Source organism: Macaca mulatta, chromosome 5 (assembly GCF_049350105.2).
Source record: "Macaca mulatta isolate MMU2019108-1 chromosome 5, T2T-MMU8v2.0, whole genome shotgun sequence".
NCBI classification, from domain to species: domain Eukaryota; kingdom Metazoa; phylum Chordata; class Mammalia; order Primates; family Cercopithecidae; genus Macaca; species Macaca mulatta.
This window is the reverse complement of record NC_133410.1, coordinates 45,449,426-45,466,473: the sequence shown is the minus strand read 5'-3', so window position 1 is coordinate 45,466,473 and position 17,048 is coordinate 45,449,426. Positions and strand designations below refer to the sequence as shown.

Here is a 17,048-nt window from a genome sequence, read left to right as displayed (position 1 = left end):
TTTTTGTTTCTATTTCCATATTTTTCTGGGAATGTAAATTAGTATAATCACTATGCATAACAGTTTGGAAGTTTCTCAAAGAGAATTTGAATGGATTATTTATACCACTGGGTTTGTATAAAACTATAAGCTAGAGTGTCATGAAGAGAAGAGCCAACTGTGAAGTCATTTTTGCATAAATTTATTTTTATTCAATATTAGCACATCAATTGTAAAGATAACCACAGCCAGATGCAACTTAACAAATATCTTTTGTAATTGTGGACCCTAAGATAGAGAATTACAATTGCTTTAAATATAAATACACACACATATCACTGAAGGACAATTTCCTGAACTCAATGAACTCAACCTTGCATTTTACTAAAATATATCAAATGCTTTCTGTAAAACAAGCAATGTTTTTGGTGCTGCAGTGTTAACAGTGAAAAAAACTTTAAAAAGTTCATGTTTATGGTGTTTACATTTTAGTAGAGAAAACAGGTAATGTTCAAATATAAAAGTCATACAATAAAATTTTAGTGAGTCATGAAGGCTGTGAAGAGATAGCAAAATCAATGTTTAGAAAATGACAGGGTGTGCGTGATGTGATATTTGCTATGTTATATCGTGGAGTCTTGCAAGATACCTCCGATGATGTGGCATTTGAGCAGTGACCCAAAGAAGTGTGGTGCTCGCCTGGTGGATATTGGGCAGAAAGATATTCCAGGCAGTGGGAACTGTATGGTTTTGAAGCCAGATCTTCCTGCTATGCCATGCTTTGGGGTTCAGAAAGATGACAAATATGGTTGGAGCTGAATGAATAGTCACAGAAAATGAATTTGGAGAAGTGGCCAATAGTTTGATCATGTAAATTTTTGTCGGCCGTTTTAAGGACTTTAAATTTTATTTCAAATGTGATGGGAGATTATTGTAGTATCTTGAGTAGGGGAAGCCATGGAGAAAATAACAATGATATCCAAAATGTTTTCTCAATATCCTGCTAATATCCTAAATGTTTTTTATTCTAATGGACTCAGAAATATTTTCATAGAAAATCCACCATGTTCTTCTCAAGGTAATGGCAGTGATAATAATTACTAAATTAAATAAATGTCTGAAAGCAAAGTTCTGGTTAGTTTTGTTTGCCTTATTAAAAAAGAATGTAACAGAAACTTAATAAAGTAAAATTTATTGCAGTCATGGATAATAACGAAACCACGCTTAGGATTTAAGACTTTTTAGATAGAAGACATAATTGTGGAGGCAAGAAACACTTTGGAAACCTATTTGGGCTGACGATGGTAACAATGTGATTTAATAAGCTTGTGTGGGAGATGAGGGAAAGGAAGAATTGTATATGTTATTTTTTAAGCCTTTTCCATAACAAAGCCTTTAAAATATATATTTAGCTTCAAAATAATTGAAGTAAAAGCTGTAAGGAATAGTGGGAAAAATTAGCAAATCTGCAATCATTAGTGTTTTCTCATTCATTGTCAGAATTACAAGAAAAAGTTAATTAGGATATAGAAACTTTGAAATTATCATAAATACATTACCTGATTGATATTTATAGGTTACTACACCTAACTTCAGAGCACACAATATTTTCAAGTGCATATGGATCATTAAACAAGATATTACTAAAATTCAAAACACTAAAATTTTCAGAGTATATTTTCTAACAAAAAAGGAAGTAAATTAAAAATTAATAAAAATAATATAACTGATAATGGCTTTGTATATTTGGAAATTTAAAAAATAGACAAATAATTAAATTAAGTATCTTTTGTGTATATTTACTACAAGTACAAAGCAAGATATTACTGTGTGTGTTTGTTTTTTGAATGAGAGGCACAAAGGAGTTGAAAAACTGTTAAGATCAGAGAGCTAATAGGTAGAAGAGTCAGAGATTAAACCTAAATTTGTCTCATAATTCCAAATTCATCACAACTGTATCGACTTTAATATTTTCTCCAATCCTAAGAAATTATAAAAGTGAAACGACAGGCTTGTGAGTAGAATTGTTAGGGTATGTTTCAGTGGAGACATGAGGGGAAGAGGTGGTTATTGCCTTCACTATACCAAAGAGACTGTTGCTGCAGCTGTTTTTGATTTACTTTTCATCATAGACGTTGCCACTCTATAAATATTGGTCAAATTAAGAAGCATTTAGCATTATATTTAGTACTTTTAAGAGAGTAAACAATTCTGCTCATGGGACCATATTTGCTGCGAAAAAGAATGAGGATTATGGAAGTTTAGGCTAAAAGAAATATAGCATGTGCATCTGTAATTTAGGAGACCTAAGATTAATAGTGGTAAGAACCACACGAAGACTGATGAGAAACAGATCCCTTCAAGGATACACATGCAGGGTTGGGGTCCTGGGGGAAATCCCAATTATACATGCTGACTTCTCAAAAATAAAAGCATTTACTCTGTGCTTTCAAAGCAGTATTCCCTTGATATAACTGTGCCAGTATTCCTCACTTAAACATTGAGATTAAAAAGTAGGTTTAACTCAAGTTATTATATAACAAAAAGCTATGTTAGTTTGGATTAATTTTGACTGCATATGTATGGTGGGAAATGCCAAGTCACTGTCACTTCAATTAGATAGAAGAATATCTGTTGCTTATGTGAAGTCTAAGGGTTGGTATTTCAAGGTGATACAATGCATTACAGTATGAGAAATTCAGGCTCCTTCTAGCTTTCTCCTGTATTGTGAGTCATTTTAATTCCCAATATTATCTAATGTTTTCAGATAGTGCGGTTGGTCTGGCGATTGTATTCCAGCAGAAGGCAATGAGAAGGAAAGAAAGACATTCCTTGTTTCTTTAATGCTGTCTTTAGGATATTGTGTGTTGCTTACATTCTTGACTTGGTTGCCTTTGACTAGATCTCAGCCCGTGGCCACACTCAGCTGCAGAGAGATGGCAAATAAAGTTGTTTTGGGCAACCACATGCCAGCTAAATATTTGATATTCTATTACAATGAAGGAAGGGAAGAAAGGATATTGGGAGTCAACTTGTTCTCCGCAGTAATTTAAATGATTAGAACTCACAGAAACAAAGAGCACATTGGACACAATGTAGCTATGGCTACCAATAATTATTTCTGTAAATTACTAGTAATCATATTTTTTTCCATTGTTTAATTTCACTCACAAAATTGCCAAATCAGATGGAATAATAAATGTGGTCTATTATTTTTCATTTCCTATTTTGTTTCCTCTCTCCATAGGTATCACTACAGTTCTGACTATGACAACCCTGAGTACAATTGCCAGGAAGTCTTTACCTAAGGTTTCTTATGTGACTGCGATGGATCTCTTTGTTTCTGTTTGTTTCATTTTTGTTTTTGCAGCCTTGATGGAATATGGAACCTTGCATTATTTTACCAGCAACAAAAAAGGAAAGACTGCTACTAAAGACAGAAAGCTAAAAAATAAAGCCTCGGTATGTTAAAAAGAAAAATTTCTATTTTATAAACCTTGACTTACTTAGAGATACTCTTTTGAATATTTATGTGTTTGTTTACAGAAATAGGGACACTTGAGACCCATAACCAAAGACAAATAAAGTTAAGATGAAACTGGAGTACCTAACATCGCTCACCAAAAAAAAAAGTGTATTTCTGTTTTTTAAATATCTCCCATTGGATCCCCTGTGTACAGAGTGGCTCATTATGGCCTAAATTTTCCCACAGTGGTAGATTCTTTGTACCTCAAACATTATTTGTGATTTACCTTTGATTCGATTTTTGTGTTAGGATTTGCATTTCTAACAAACTTACCTTACTTTTAGTGATGAAGATTCCTCTTTAATGGTAGTATCCAGCTGTTTTTAAAAGTCATGATCACAACGTTCTTTTTTTGTTTTTGTATATTTGTACTATTTTAATCTCCCATCTCAATCCAATGATTATCTTAACTTATATTACATCAAGTTTAATTTGTTATAATGGATTCTACTGATTCTAATATACTAATGTATGGGATTATTGACTATGATTATGCTTTATATTATCAATTATAGCAACATGAAAGTAATATCTAACACATGTTGAATGTTCCTGACACTCTGCAGAGCATTTTACATGCATGACTTCATGTATGCTTAGAGCAACCCTCTAAGTAGAGGTTCAATGATTTGCACAAGAACAGCCTTAGTAAGCGAAAGATCCAAGACACAGACCAGAGCTCAAGCTTGTGACCCTTCCTTTATATATCCTGTTCTCATAGGGCTTAGAAAAGTAGACATTTATTTTTCTAAAATTAACAAGAAAACATTTAATTTCAGTAAATTCTTTCAAAGATTTGTTTCAAAATATTCAAATAAGTGAGAAATGGATCAAACAGCCAGGCATTAGTGGCAAGCTTGTAAGCCTCCCTTAATATATATAATGAATTTTCCCTATTATCTAGCTTTTAAAGTTCTAGGAGTCAATGCATTTTTCCCTAATCTTTTTTCATTGGTTTCTTTATAAAACTCTGCTATACTTTTAAGTTATGTTTTACTTTTCATGTTATATTCCAAGAGATAAACCAGGTGTATTTTTCTTTCAGAAACCCACAATATTCCAAGAAAGCAGAGCACATTGCTAGCAGTACAAATTTGATAATTTGCATTGTAGAATTAGCCCATGATTCCATCAACTTCACGTCATTTTTGTTCATAGGATGTTTTGTCTCCCGAATGGACAAATCAGAAGTCAACTGTAATATCTATTGTTAAATTTTCAGATAAAGAAAAATGAATGCTTTCTACTATTTTCCTTTCATGAAAGCTATGCATCTTCTCTGGATTTTCCATTTTATCATTTACTCATCTACATCTATGTTGGATTATTGCCTTGAAAGTTTTATTTCTGGAAATTTTCAATGGAAATGTTTAGAATAAAAATAACTAAGATAGAGGCCAGGCAATGTACAATCTCACATCCATTCTCTAATTTAATTCTAAGAATAAATAATTTAGGTACTACTATTATATTACTGAGGGACACAACCAAAACATGGCTACTCTAGGACAGTAGATAATCTGTTTGACTGCAGATCATGTACACTCAGCCACAGTTCCAATGGCACATGTACTCAAGAGAGCTGGATTATTCTAGTGTAGACTTTAAACTTATGATGCCATTCAGTCATTCATCAACTATTTATTAAGGACTTCCATAATCTAGTAATTGCTCTAGAATAGTTATTTTTTTTAATCCATATGTTAAGTCTTTCAAATTTAGCATCAAGCCCAGGTCGCAAACTACTAATTATGGAAAGCTAAAGAACAAAAATCAAATGATAATATTGAAGTACTAAATGGCAAATAGCAACAGTTAAATTGACATATTATAATTGACTACTTGAGTACCAAAAATATTTTATTTATTGCCATTCATAATGAAGTTTCATAGTCTCTTTTCTTTGTTCAATTATGTGCTTTATGAGCTCTTTAAGTCCTAAACGATATTTTGAGTGAAAAACCAGGATCAGTAATCAAATCTGACTCCTTGCATGGTTCAGTGTACAGCCATATGGTATTGCTAATCAGGTAAATCAGAATGTACTTTTAGAAGGAATAGGCAATTCTGTTTGCTGTTGTCTCAAATTCTCTATTTAAGAGCTTCTGGAATCCACATTTTTCTTTGGATGCAAGATGTTGTAGCATCTTGCCATTAAGCCTGTGTTAAATATTTGTGACTTCACCCCCTCTTTCCCTGCTTTCTCTCTCTCTTCCTCTTTGTCTTTTCTTTAATATCCCCATTTTCTTTATTAAAATTCAGAGTATAATGTTCCCCTTCCAGAGTCCAAGTGATCTCATTGTTCAATTCCCACCTATGAGTGAGAACATGTGGTGTTTGGTGTTCTGTTTTTGTGATAGTTTGCTGAGAATGATGGTTTCCAACTGCATCCATGTCCCTACAAAGGACATCACACACTGGGCCCTATTATGGGGAGGGGGAAGAGAGGAGGGATGGCATTGGGTGTTATACCTGATGTAAATGACGAGTTCATGGGTGCTGACGAGTTGGTGGGTGCAGCACACCAACATGGCACACAAACCTGCACGTTATGCACATGTACCCTAGAACTTAAAGTGTAATAATAATAATTAAAAAAAAATGTGTACAGTCTTGTCTCTAATCCTCAAATACTGAATGTCACATATAACTGGAAAAAAAACTCTTTTAATGTAAGAAAACAAGAAAACATCAGCAATTTTACTGACCTTCTGTGATCTCATTTGAACCTTGTCTACACTTGTAGGCTTAATAATCTATTTTAATAATGCTTGTATAAATTGATTTCAAAAGTAAAAAATAAAAATAAAAATAAAAATAAAAAATAAAAAATAAAAGCTACAGTTTATGGCACACACAAAAAATAAAATTCAGAGTAGTTTAAAATCCAGCATTTTCTCTTTTTTAAAAAAAAAATTGTTTAGGGCTATAGTCAGGCTGGGATGCAATATTTTGGCTAGAGAGCTGTTGAAAGGTCAACATGTCTGTTATTAAGCAAAATTAAAATCCTTTTCCTGACATCTTGTTGACTGCTTAACGGAGAATCTCAGAATGTTCAGATTTTTTTCTTTGGAAGAGATAATACTTGAACAAAATAGATTTTTACCTTCAATGAACACCCTAAAATATAAATTGATAAACACCCTTTTAAACTTACTCTCCACATGAAATATTGAACCAGCTTGCTCTCTCTCTCTTGCTCTCTCTCTCTCATTCTTTCTTTCATTTGTCTGTTATGCTCGCTTTCTATTTTTCCTTCCTTGCCTTTCCTTTCTTCCTTCCCTTTTCTTCCCTTCTTTCCTACCTTCTTGTCTTCCTTCCTTCCTTTCTTCCTTCCTTCCTTCTCTATTCTGTTATCATATTTTTCTTCCTTCTATTTTATTGTACATGTCAATGACATTTTGGATTGTTTCATACGCCCATCCAATATATATTTTTATTACTAATTGGTAAGTATGTAATTCAGGTGTATTTGTGTCAACATTTATTTTCAAGAAAATCTAAAAAGTTAACTTAAATATGTTGAACTATGGAATCAAGACATGTTATGCAAGAGATAAAGGCCATAGAAAGGCACTAGTAATAAACCAGCCATTGCCAATTGAAGAGTAGTTTATGTTGAAACTTGAATATTCAGCCCATAGGCTATCAGAAATCTCAGAAAACCATGTTGCACCTACTTCACAGTTCTGCTATAGCGATTTGAGGAGGAACTTACTTATTTTTAGTTTCCTGATTTTATTAAGATGTGAAATTATAGAAATTTATTTCTCCAGCTAAGACACTATGGAGACAAAAAAGAGAACGTGTTCTTTGCTTTGAGGGATGATTACATCCAGTTGTGAAAAAATACATCGCAAATACAAATATAATAAGATGCAATATAAATAACAGTCCAAGATAAAAATCAAAATTAAACAAAGACTCTGTGAGGGAATTAACAATTAGATGAATAATGTCTCATACTTTTACAGAAGCAGGGTATTTTTACAACATATATATATATATATATGATGTTTTATTATTTTTAAATAACAATATTTTTATTTTTTTATTTTTTATAAAAACATAAAATGCATTTTTAAAGAAACTGTTCTTGTGGAAACAGACAAGTATCATAAAGCCAGACCTATGTGGCCTATGCCTAGCATCCCAGGCAGTCTTCAGACTTCATGTAATATGGCCTGTGAAACACTGAACAGGCACACAGTGTTGAAAAGAATCTTGTGGAGAGGAGAGGATTCCTTTCATTTCATGTGTAAATAATTCATTCATAAAGCATGTAAGCTAATGGAAGTTTGGCAGGGAAAATTCCAGAGAAAGTATGGCTTCACTGAAGTAATTTTTTGAAGAATAGTTGCAGTTTTTAAGATAGCAAATTAGGAAGAACATTTAAGATACAGGGAACTATGTCAGCTGGGCTGAGCCTTACATGTGAGAACAAAAAAGTACACTAGTATACGTCCCAAGCTATGTTGTCCAATATAATAACCACTAACCACATATAGATAGGTTGGGTTAAAGTAATTAAAATTAAACAAAATATAATATTCGGTATCTTAGTAACCCTAGTCACATTTCAAGTGCTCAGTAGACACATGTGACTTATGGCTATCATATTGAAGAGTGTAGATGTAGAACATTGTCATCACAGAAAGTGCTATTGGGTAATCTTTGTCTTGAAAATAGGAATCTTAGGAAAGAAAATAACCTATGTTGAGGATAGAAGAGTGGTTTACGGCCAGGTACTACAAAATCTTTAAAGCCATGCTAGGAATTTACATTTTGTCTTGTTAGCACTGGCAAGTTATACACGTTTTTAAGCAGGATGGTATATTTCTATGTATGTTTTCAGAGGATAATTAGAAGTAGTATACAGTATATACTTGGATGACAAAAGAGGCAGGGAGATAAATTTGAAGACTATTGCAATTGTTCCAGAAGTAATATAATACTAAAAGCTGAAATCAAGATATTGGGATGAAAATAATGCATAGCAAGTGTTTGGTTCCCCCTGGCCCTGCCCCATACCACAGTCCTCACCCACAGCTCCTTTTCAGCAGAGAAGATTTTCATTTCAGTCAGTGCATGCCTATTGAATAAACATTTGTCTACCTCTCAGAGTACTAAAATAATGAAAAGCTGTATCAATCCACAGTTTCACAACTTATAAAGACTCTTTCTTATAATAATATTTGGCAAAGCTCCCAGGAAGGATTATGTCATATTGGTGAAATGTGAAATACAGCAAGAAGGTTACTTAAACAATTGTAAAGAGTCGGTGCATAGTGGGATGTTTTCAATAGATAGAATAATCATTTAGTACCAGTTGTGACAATGGCCACATGATGCTTCCCTGAAGTGTATAGATACCACCAACAACAGCTCTTTTTTCTACCTTGGCTTCCAAAGAACACTCTTTAATATTTATATTTCTATTTAAAACATCATAGATTATTACAGCCGAAAAGGACCAGATTAATCATTGAGTAAAATTCCCATTAAAAAAAATTAATTTTAACAGTAATAGTGGAGCACGGTTGAAACTAATAAACAAATAGAACAATTCATAAATGTACAAATAAAGAAAATATTCTACCTAGAACATTTTGAACCAAATCTAAGAAGCAACTACATTGTAACCATTTCTGTTTTCACATTCTTGTGATAATTACCTTCTCAGTATTTTAACTTGCTATTAATAGTTACTGACTTGGCACGGTGGCTCACTCCTGTAATCCCAGCACTTTGGGAGGCCAAGGTGGGCAGACCACAGGGTCAGGAGATTGAGTCCATCCTGGCCAACATGGTGAAACCCATCTCTACAGAAATACAAAAAATTAGTCTGGCACTTGATTAATTTTAAAACTTTAAATAATATATTTAAATCTCTACTTCTGAATTCATTATTGTGATTAATTGTAGTGCCAATTTTATTATTCTTTACAGATAAAATTTTTTCTTTTCTTACCTGAAAATTTTCTTCATCGCGCTTTATACAGTGTAAAAAAATTCTTAAGGATTCATATATTTTCTGTGTTTTGACCTCTTTCATTTCCTCATTACTTAATATTCGTATGTGTTATTTTTGAGAATGTTATCAATTCTTCATTCCAATTTAATTCTATTTTCTCCTTGGAAACTGCTGGTAGTTAGATTTTAGACTTCCTAGGTTCAGCATATATTCCAGATTTTCTTTTTATCATATCTTAAGCCATTTTTCCATACTATGAGCAGTTTTTTTCAAGATTTCATTTTAAAATTTTTAGCTTATTAAAAATTTACAATAACTTTATGAATTTCAGAGAGGTCTTATTTTCTAACTGTTTTTTGTTCATTTTTCCTTAAGTGGATGTATTACTTCCTCAAGTAGTTCTGAGTGGACTAACTAGATATATATTCTCATATTTATTAAAATATTAGAATCAGTAATTCCGGCTGTTCATTTTCACTTTTTTCCTTTGTATTGTTCACTTACCTCAAAACGTCTTCACGATTGCTCCTCAAATAGGCCCAGTAAGTTTGGTATGTAACTGTCAAGTTTGTAGCCATTGGATTTTACTTTCATACATGTGTTTGTGGGGCATGACATCTGATTCCTTCCAAATATACACATATACATTCTAAATAATAAGATGATGGCACAATACTAGGACATTCCAGTTCCAACATCAAGAGCCCTAACCTTTCTCCTGGGATAGTGGAAGGTTCTTCTCATTTTTAGAAGTTATAGAGTTTAGACTGAGTGAACGCCAACCATCGTCATCTTTATTCTCTACATGCACAGTAGGTGAGCTATAGTTCAAAGGAGTGCAGCTGATCTGGAGGTGGACATTTAGCTAACACCATGTTTTCCATCCTATTCATTACTCCCATTCTTCCTTCCTTATATTAAGAGTCTCTGACATTTTGATGGGAAGAGTAGATTTCACAGTCATGTTTTCATTTACTGAGCCTTTGTGAGATGTATCTTCTTTCGGTCTGCTTTATCCGTTGGCCTATTTCCGTCTGCTTTTGGTACTTCAGAAATTTATCAGGAATTCTAAATGCTGATCGGCAGCTCCTCATCACCAAGTTTCACCTCCTGGAATTTTTTTCTTTTTTTTTAAGACAAAGTTTCACTCCATCACCCAGGCTGGAATGCAGTGGTGCAATCACAGCTCACTACACCCTCATCCTCTTGAGATCAAGCCATCCTCCCACCTCAGCCTCCCAAATAGCTGGGATTGCAAATACATGCAACTACACCCAGCTAAATTTCTTTTGTTTCCTCTTTTTGTAGATACAGGGTTTTGCCATGGTGCCCAGGCTGGTCTCAAACTCCTGGGTTCAAGAAATCTTCCCGCCTCAGCCTCCCAGAGTGCTGGGATTACAGATGTGAGCCAATGTGCCCAGCCTTCTCCTGTTGATTTTTCAATGTTAATGGTATAATCTATAATTTTTGAACATCCAACTTAAACAGGATTTTGTGAAGGAGGAATAAACAGTGCTTAGTTTGGCATTTTCACGTGCAGTATTTTAAATGGGAAATTAGTAATATTATATAGTCAGTCTTTCATAATAATATAATCATCAAATAATATTTGCTATTCATATTACTAATATTTAGTAATTTTAGCAGATGGTATAATAATTAGCAGATGGCATAAGTAATTGTATGTAAATACTGATTTATTTATCACTTCGCATTTGTTTGATATTAGTATATTTTGGTGCTTTAAGATATATCCTTAATAGTGGAAATGGGATGAGTTTCTCAAAATAGCAAGCTAAGCTATATTCTTAGTAATTTTTGAAATTTTTTAAAAGTATATTTTAAAAACTTATTTAAAGTAGAATATTCTATTCAATTATGTTGTTACTTTTTAAATTGCTTTAACTGATTTATTATTTTTAGTGTTTATTTTTTTATTTTAAATTTAATTATCTTTTAATATTTATAATTTTTTAATGTTTTTGGGGAAAGCAAGTCTATACTTGAGGAATTAAAAGATGGGTGGCATAGTTGCATTTCAGATAAATAAGACTTGGAATGTATATATTTTTCTGATTAATTTCTCAGTGTTTTAAAGGTCAGAAATCTGGGTTTCATCAATATTTTGTTTTACTGATATTGTGTTAGATTTTTGTCTATTTTTCTCAGCATTTCTATGTCCATTTCTGTTTACTTTCATCATTCATTGATGTGTAGTTTATTTCAATTCGTGAACTTGAATTTTGAGGGGATGGGGGTGGAGGCGGCAAAAATCTAGAAAACTGCTAATTTAAAATATATTTGCAATAGAACTCTCCATGACACTGCTCACCAGAGATTAGTTCTTTTTTTAAACAAACCACTTGCAGTTTTTCTTCATTTTAGTGCATTTAAAAATGTCATAATTTCTCTCATGAAAAACTAATATCCTCTGAAAAACACACGATATTTCCATTTATGCTGTTTCATATATGGAATGTGTTTTCTACCACATAATCTTAAAATTGCCTCCTAACAATTTTTTAAAATTAATTTTCATTCTGATTAGCATAAGAGCCAATGCTATTCAAGTATCAAGTGACAAGGAAATAGGTACCAATTCATCTCCCCCCCCCCCTTTTTTTTAACATGATTTTAGTGCTCCATTAAAACTTAGGGATGTAGTCAACTATCCCCAAGTTCCATCCACAAAAGATCTGTCATTAACATTTAATAAGATACTGCCTCTGCTCTTTATGATATAGCTAAGCAAGTTTAATCATGAACTTTTTTGTGTTTAGGGCATTTCTCCTTATCCTCAAGGTGCACATTTGTCTCTAATATGAATATTGTGACCCGCATGATGTTTTAATCTTTTGAAAGTATCACTAGATGTGAATATTTGCTTCCTTTTGCATCTACTGGATTTTTAATATTTGGTGACTTGGATTCTATGTTTCTTTTTAGAAATAAAATGGACATGAATATAGGTTCACATTGTAAGAAATTTTAAACTTTCGTATATAAATGTAAAAATGTTTTTCAGAAAATATTTAATTTTGTTGACCTGACTATTTCAAAATTTAGGATGAGAGCATGTAACTCACATTTGCATGAGAAAAGATGTAAGATCCGGTTAAAACAATTTTTATAAAATTGGCACTGATTTAGTGTTTAGATAGTGAAATTGCTGAATACAGTAAGTTGTAAGATTCACATCTTAAGATAACCCTCAAAATATGTTGAGTTCTGAAAAATGAAGAATTACTAAAGCTGAAATATTCATATATTACTTGCCAGCTTATTAAAGGAGTCATTAATTTTTTTCCAATAACATTTTTATGTGGTCTAGGACTTTTTTGTTGTTGCTATTATTAATGTTTGTATGTTTATCTTAGCATGAATTTCATAATTAATTGTGATATAGCCTCATCAGGAATAAACAGTAACAACTACAACAGTAATGTTGTTACCTACTGGCAGGTGATTACTTGCTATGTTTCAAGTATTTTACTTAGTGTTTTATGTCCATCATCCAATTTAACAATCAAGCAAACCTACAATATTTTTAATGCCACTTTTGTACAGAAGAAAACATAGAAGTCAAAGAATAATACTTTCACTCTTTAATTATTTAAGTATTATTCAAAATCAAGTATTATAAAAATTTAACATGTTCCAAATAAAGCTGTTAATAATAGTAACTGTTATTACTGAGCATGATGAAGCATTGATCATTTTACATAAGCCATGAAATTTGCTTATCATAACTGTCACAGAAATTAGGTGCAAATATAATTCCAGCTGTGAAGACAGCTACATTGGTAGAATGAGCAGAATTTGAACTCCAATTGTTCCCAAGTCTGAGCTTTTAATTACTACACATCCCTCTTTCCCAAATATGGTGCCTTGTGCTTACCCATCACAAACCCCATAACTTTTTTTTGTCCATTCATATCTTCACAAAACTTTTGCATTATCAAAATGTTTTCTTTGCTACTTATTCTCATTTTTATTCAAGAAAACAAATAATATATAATAGCAAAAAAAAGACGTGTATAGCAGTGTTAATGTTTTAATGTAAACTAGAATATACGGTTCATTTTTATTTTAGAATCAGATCCAAGGTAAATGATATGTTGGTGGGTCAACTTTCTAAAGGTATAAAAATATATTTTATTTTTCAGAGGTGTTTCATTTCTGCATACTAGAATGTAGCAAATGTTCTGTTACAAAGCAAATTATAATATAAAACTTGTTATAATTGAAAATACTGGATTTTTTGAAATCAAGATTATTTTCATTACCTATCAGTCTCCCAGAGTTTGTGTTAAGGGAGCAAATTGATCTTTCCTTATGCTACTTTTTTGGTGTCAAACATTCATTTATTATTTTGACCAGATGACTCCCGGTCTCCATCCTGGATCCACTCTGATTCCAATGAATAGTGTTTCTGTGCCACAAGAAGAAGATTATGGGTATCAGTGTTTGGAGGGCAAAGATTGTGCCAGCTTCTTCTGTTGCTTTGAAGACTGCAGAACAGGATCTTGGAGGGAAGGAAGGATACATATACGCATTGCCAAAATTGACTCTTATTCTAGAATATTTTTCCCAACAGCTTTTGCCTTGTTCAACTTGGTTTATTGGGTTGGCTATCTTTACTTATAAAATCTACTTCATAAGCAAAAGTCAAAAGAAGTTTGACTAAATTCAATAGAATCTTTTGTCCTTCAGTAACTTGAAGTTTAAATTTAAAATGCAGAGAAAACAATGGTTAAAATGTGAGTAGTATTGTAACTATGTTAAGGCCTTCAGAAGTAAATAAAGTAGCAGGTTTCAGGCTAATTTACATGAAACTGATTAGTTGCAAAATGCAGTAGATTAAAATACTCACCTATTTTTATTTAAATTTTCTTTAATTTACTTCTATGTTGTTATAATTTTGAATGTTTAAGTTCTATGATTCATGTTTTAAAGATGGAATTATTTTAATACATATTTTGTTTAAATATAAACTATAATTGTTTTGTAATGTGAGACTAATGACTAATATTTATGTAGCAACTTTTTTGCCAGAAAAAAGATTGTTAATTTGTTTTTTCTTGCTTTTCCTTTGCTTGCCCTGCCTGAAATACAGTTAGTTGATAACATAAAGCCATAGTTTTCTTGGATTTGCTTCCAAGATATTGTATTCCCAAGAAGAAATTGATTTATTTTTAACCTATCAATTACAGAAGACTTATGAAAAGGTCAACTTTTACCTGTCTTTTAGTCCAGTCCATTTTCTGGCACAATATTAAACAGAACTCCAGTTACATTTACTTTGGTGATTTGCAAACTTGGAAAGAAGCCACCAGTCATTTTTTAAGAATGTAAGATGGAAAAAATCAGGTAAAATCTAACCATTTTATTCTCTGCTTCATAGCATTTATAATGTATAATGAGGTTAACAATGAAATATTAAAATCTGCAAATGCAAATTAATGCAAATTAAATGCAGAGAGAAATTTTCTTTTCTTTATGTTTTATGAAAGTGTTGCAGTCCCTAAAATAAAAATATTGAGGAACGGTGCTTGTATTTACTCATGTGGTTAAAAAATTATTACCTGGAAAACTGAATTGCAGGTCATATTGAGGACAAAATCTTAAATATGTGCTATTAGCATTGTTTTTAGACTAGTAATATTCAGAAAACAGTTTTTGGCCTGCATTACATATTGCTTCTTCCAGCTCCAAAGTTTTGGACCCTGTCAGTTTTGCAACTACATTATACATTATTATAATATTATTTTTTTCTAGAAACTGGGGGCAGCCTCAAAATCATCTTAAAGAGGGAGTTTTGTTAGAGGCATCTTTATGAACATGAGTGTGAGATCTCTCTAAATTCTTAGCGTCTCACTGGATGTAAAATCTATCAGTTAATAGTTTTAAAAATGCCTCTTTTTTTAAACAGAGAGTTAAATTTAGGCTTCAATCATTATAATCCTGTAAGTAGCTTGACATATCAATTGTTTATAAGATTCATCACATAAATTTCTGGAGAACAAACAGGTTTTGCCTGGAAATAACCTTTAAATGTTGTTTCTGTTGCCAAGACCAATGATCATGATGAAGAGTTTTATGATCACAGCCTATCTTACTTAAGGTTTGAGAGGGAACCTGTCACCTCTGCAATTGTCACTCTAGTTTTTAATGTTATAATTCTGCTACATGGTTAGTGAATGTCTGGCATGATTATACACATGTATTGGAAATATATAGTTTTTAAATTATTTATTTATTTATTTATAGTTTACTGTGTGTTCCAAGCTAACTCTAATTTTTTTCACTTGCTCATAAACTTCTGAAAAAAAAAAAAAGCATGAATCAAATGGTAATGCCCAATATCCACTGACCCTGCTTTTTCTTGAATGAACAGCCAAATTAAACTTTGGCCATGTATATATTCATTTACAGATTATCCATACATTCATTTTAATAACATTGAGTACTGATGGATGTTTTTAAAGTGAGCATTCATTTAAGGATAAATAAAAAATAAAGTACTCATAAAGAATAAAGTACTTTACTAAAATATTGTGTGGCTATTTTCATGTTTGAAGCTATAGCTTACTAATTATCATGAGACAGTTTTGATTTTGGGACTCTTTCAAGTGTATCTGAGCATGACTATATTTTAAAATACTTAAAAGTGCTTGATATAAATAGTTTTGCCTTCAGAACCGCAACTCTATGTAATATAAAAAAAATAGCTTTGATTTTCTCATTGGTGTTTCATTAACTTGGTTTTAAATGTTGATAATATTTACAAGTGGAAATAAAATTTGTAAAGATGCCTTTCCTTGTATATACCATCAAGAAAGCACTTTGTTTTCAAAGCAAGTGGTACTTTGATCTGTTTCATTTAAATGTGTGATCAGAAAGAATGGTGTACAAATGTTATTATTTCTAAAAATAAGAATAAAAAGGTAAAACTACATTTAGACTTCTTTTTCAAGAGATCAAATACAGCTTTTTTTTTTTTTTCAAAGCTGATTCAGTTCATTTCCTGTTCCTCTCTTCCAAGTATAAGTTTCACCACCTTGAGAAATAATTTTTAAAAAATCTTCCTCTTTTCTCTGGGGAGTTATATAATAATTTCTTGAATTAATTGGAACTTGAATTTCCTGGATGCTTTAAATGTTTTTACTTTTAGACCCCAAAAGTAGATATAAAGAAATGGGAATGATACCTGGAGCACAAGAAATAGGATCATTTGTAAAATTGTTTGTTCATATAAACCTAACCTCTAAATATGTGACCAGGATCTAGAAATTCTGAGAGGGGAAAATGTGATTGGCATAGTTTGATTCTTTTGGATTTATGATGACAGGGTAACATTTTATTCATCTTTGAATTCCACGGACAAAATTAGGCTTATTTTAAATTAATTTTTGTAAACCCAAGTAAGTTCTAAAAAAAGTAAAAAGTACATAAAATACTTGAGAATTTAGCAGGGTCAGGGAAAAATTTCCCGGTAAGTCTAAAGTTTTGATATAAGTGAGAATTAGACAATTCATTGGAGGCATTTTAAGTTAAAGACATATTTCA

The 17,048-nt window shown here is 31.9% G+C and overlaps 1 protein-coding gene across 1 annotated transcript in view; it reads left to right on the top strand.

Moving 5' to 3' along the window:
* Positions 1–15,030, top strand: part of GABRG1 (gamma-aminobutyric acid type A receptor subunit gamma1) — an 83,701-nt gene extending 68,671 nt beyond the window's left edge. The window contains exons 8-9 of the mRNA XM_015138325.3: positions 3,227–3,441; positions 13,860–15,030. Of these exons, the coding sequence (XP_014993811.3) occupies positions 3,227–3,441; positions 13,860–14,126 (482 nt within the window). The 3' untranslated portion in view covers positions 14,127–15,030. The remainder of the gene's footprint in view (positions 1–3,226; positions 3,442–13,859) is intronic.
* Positions 15,031–17,048: the final 2,018 nt, after the last annotated feature.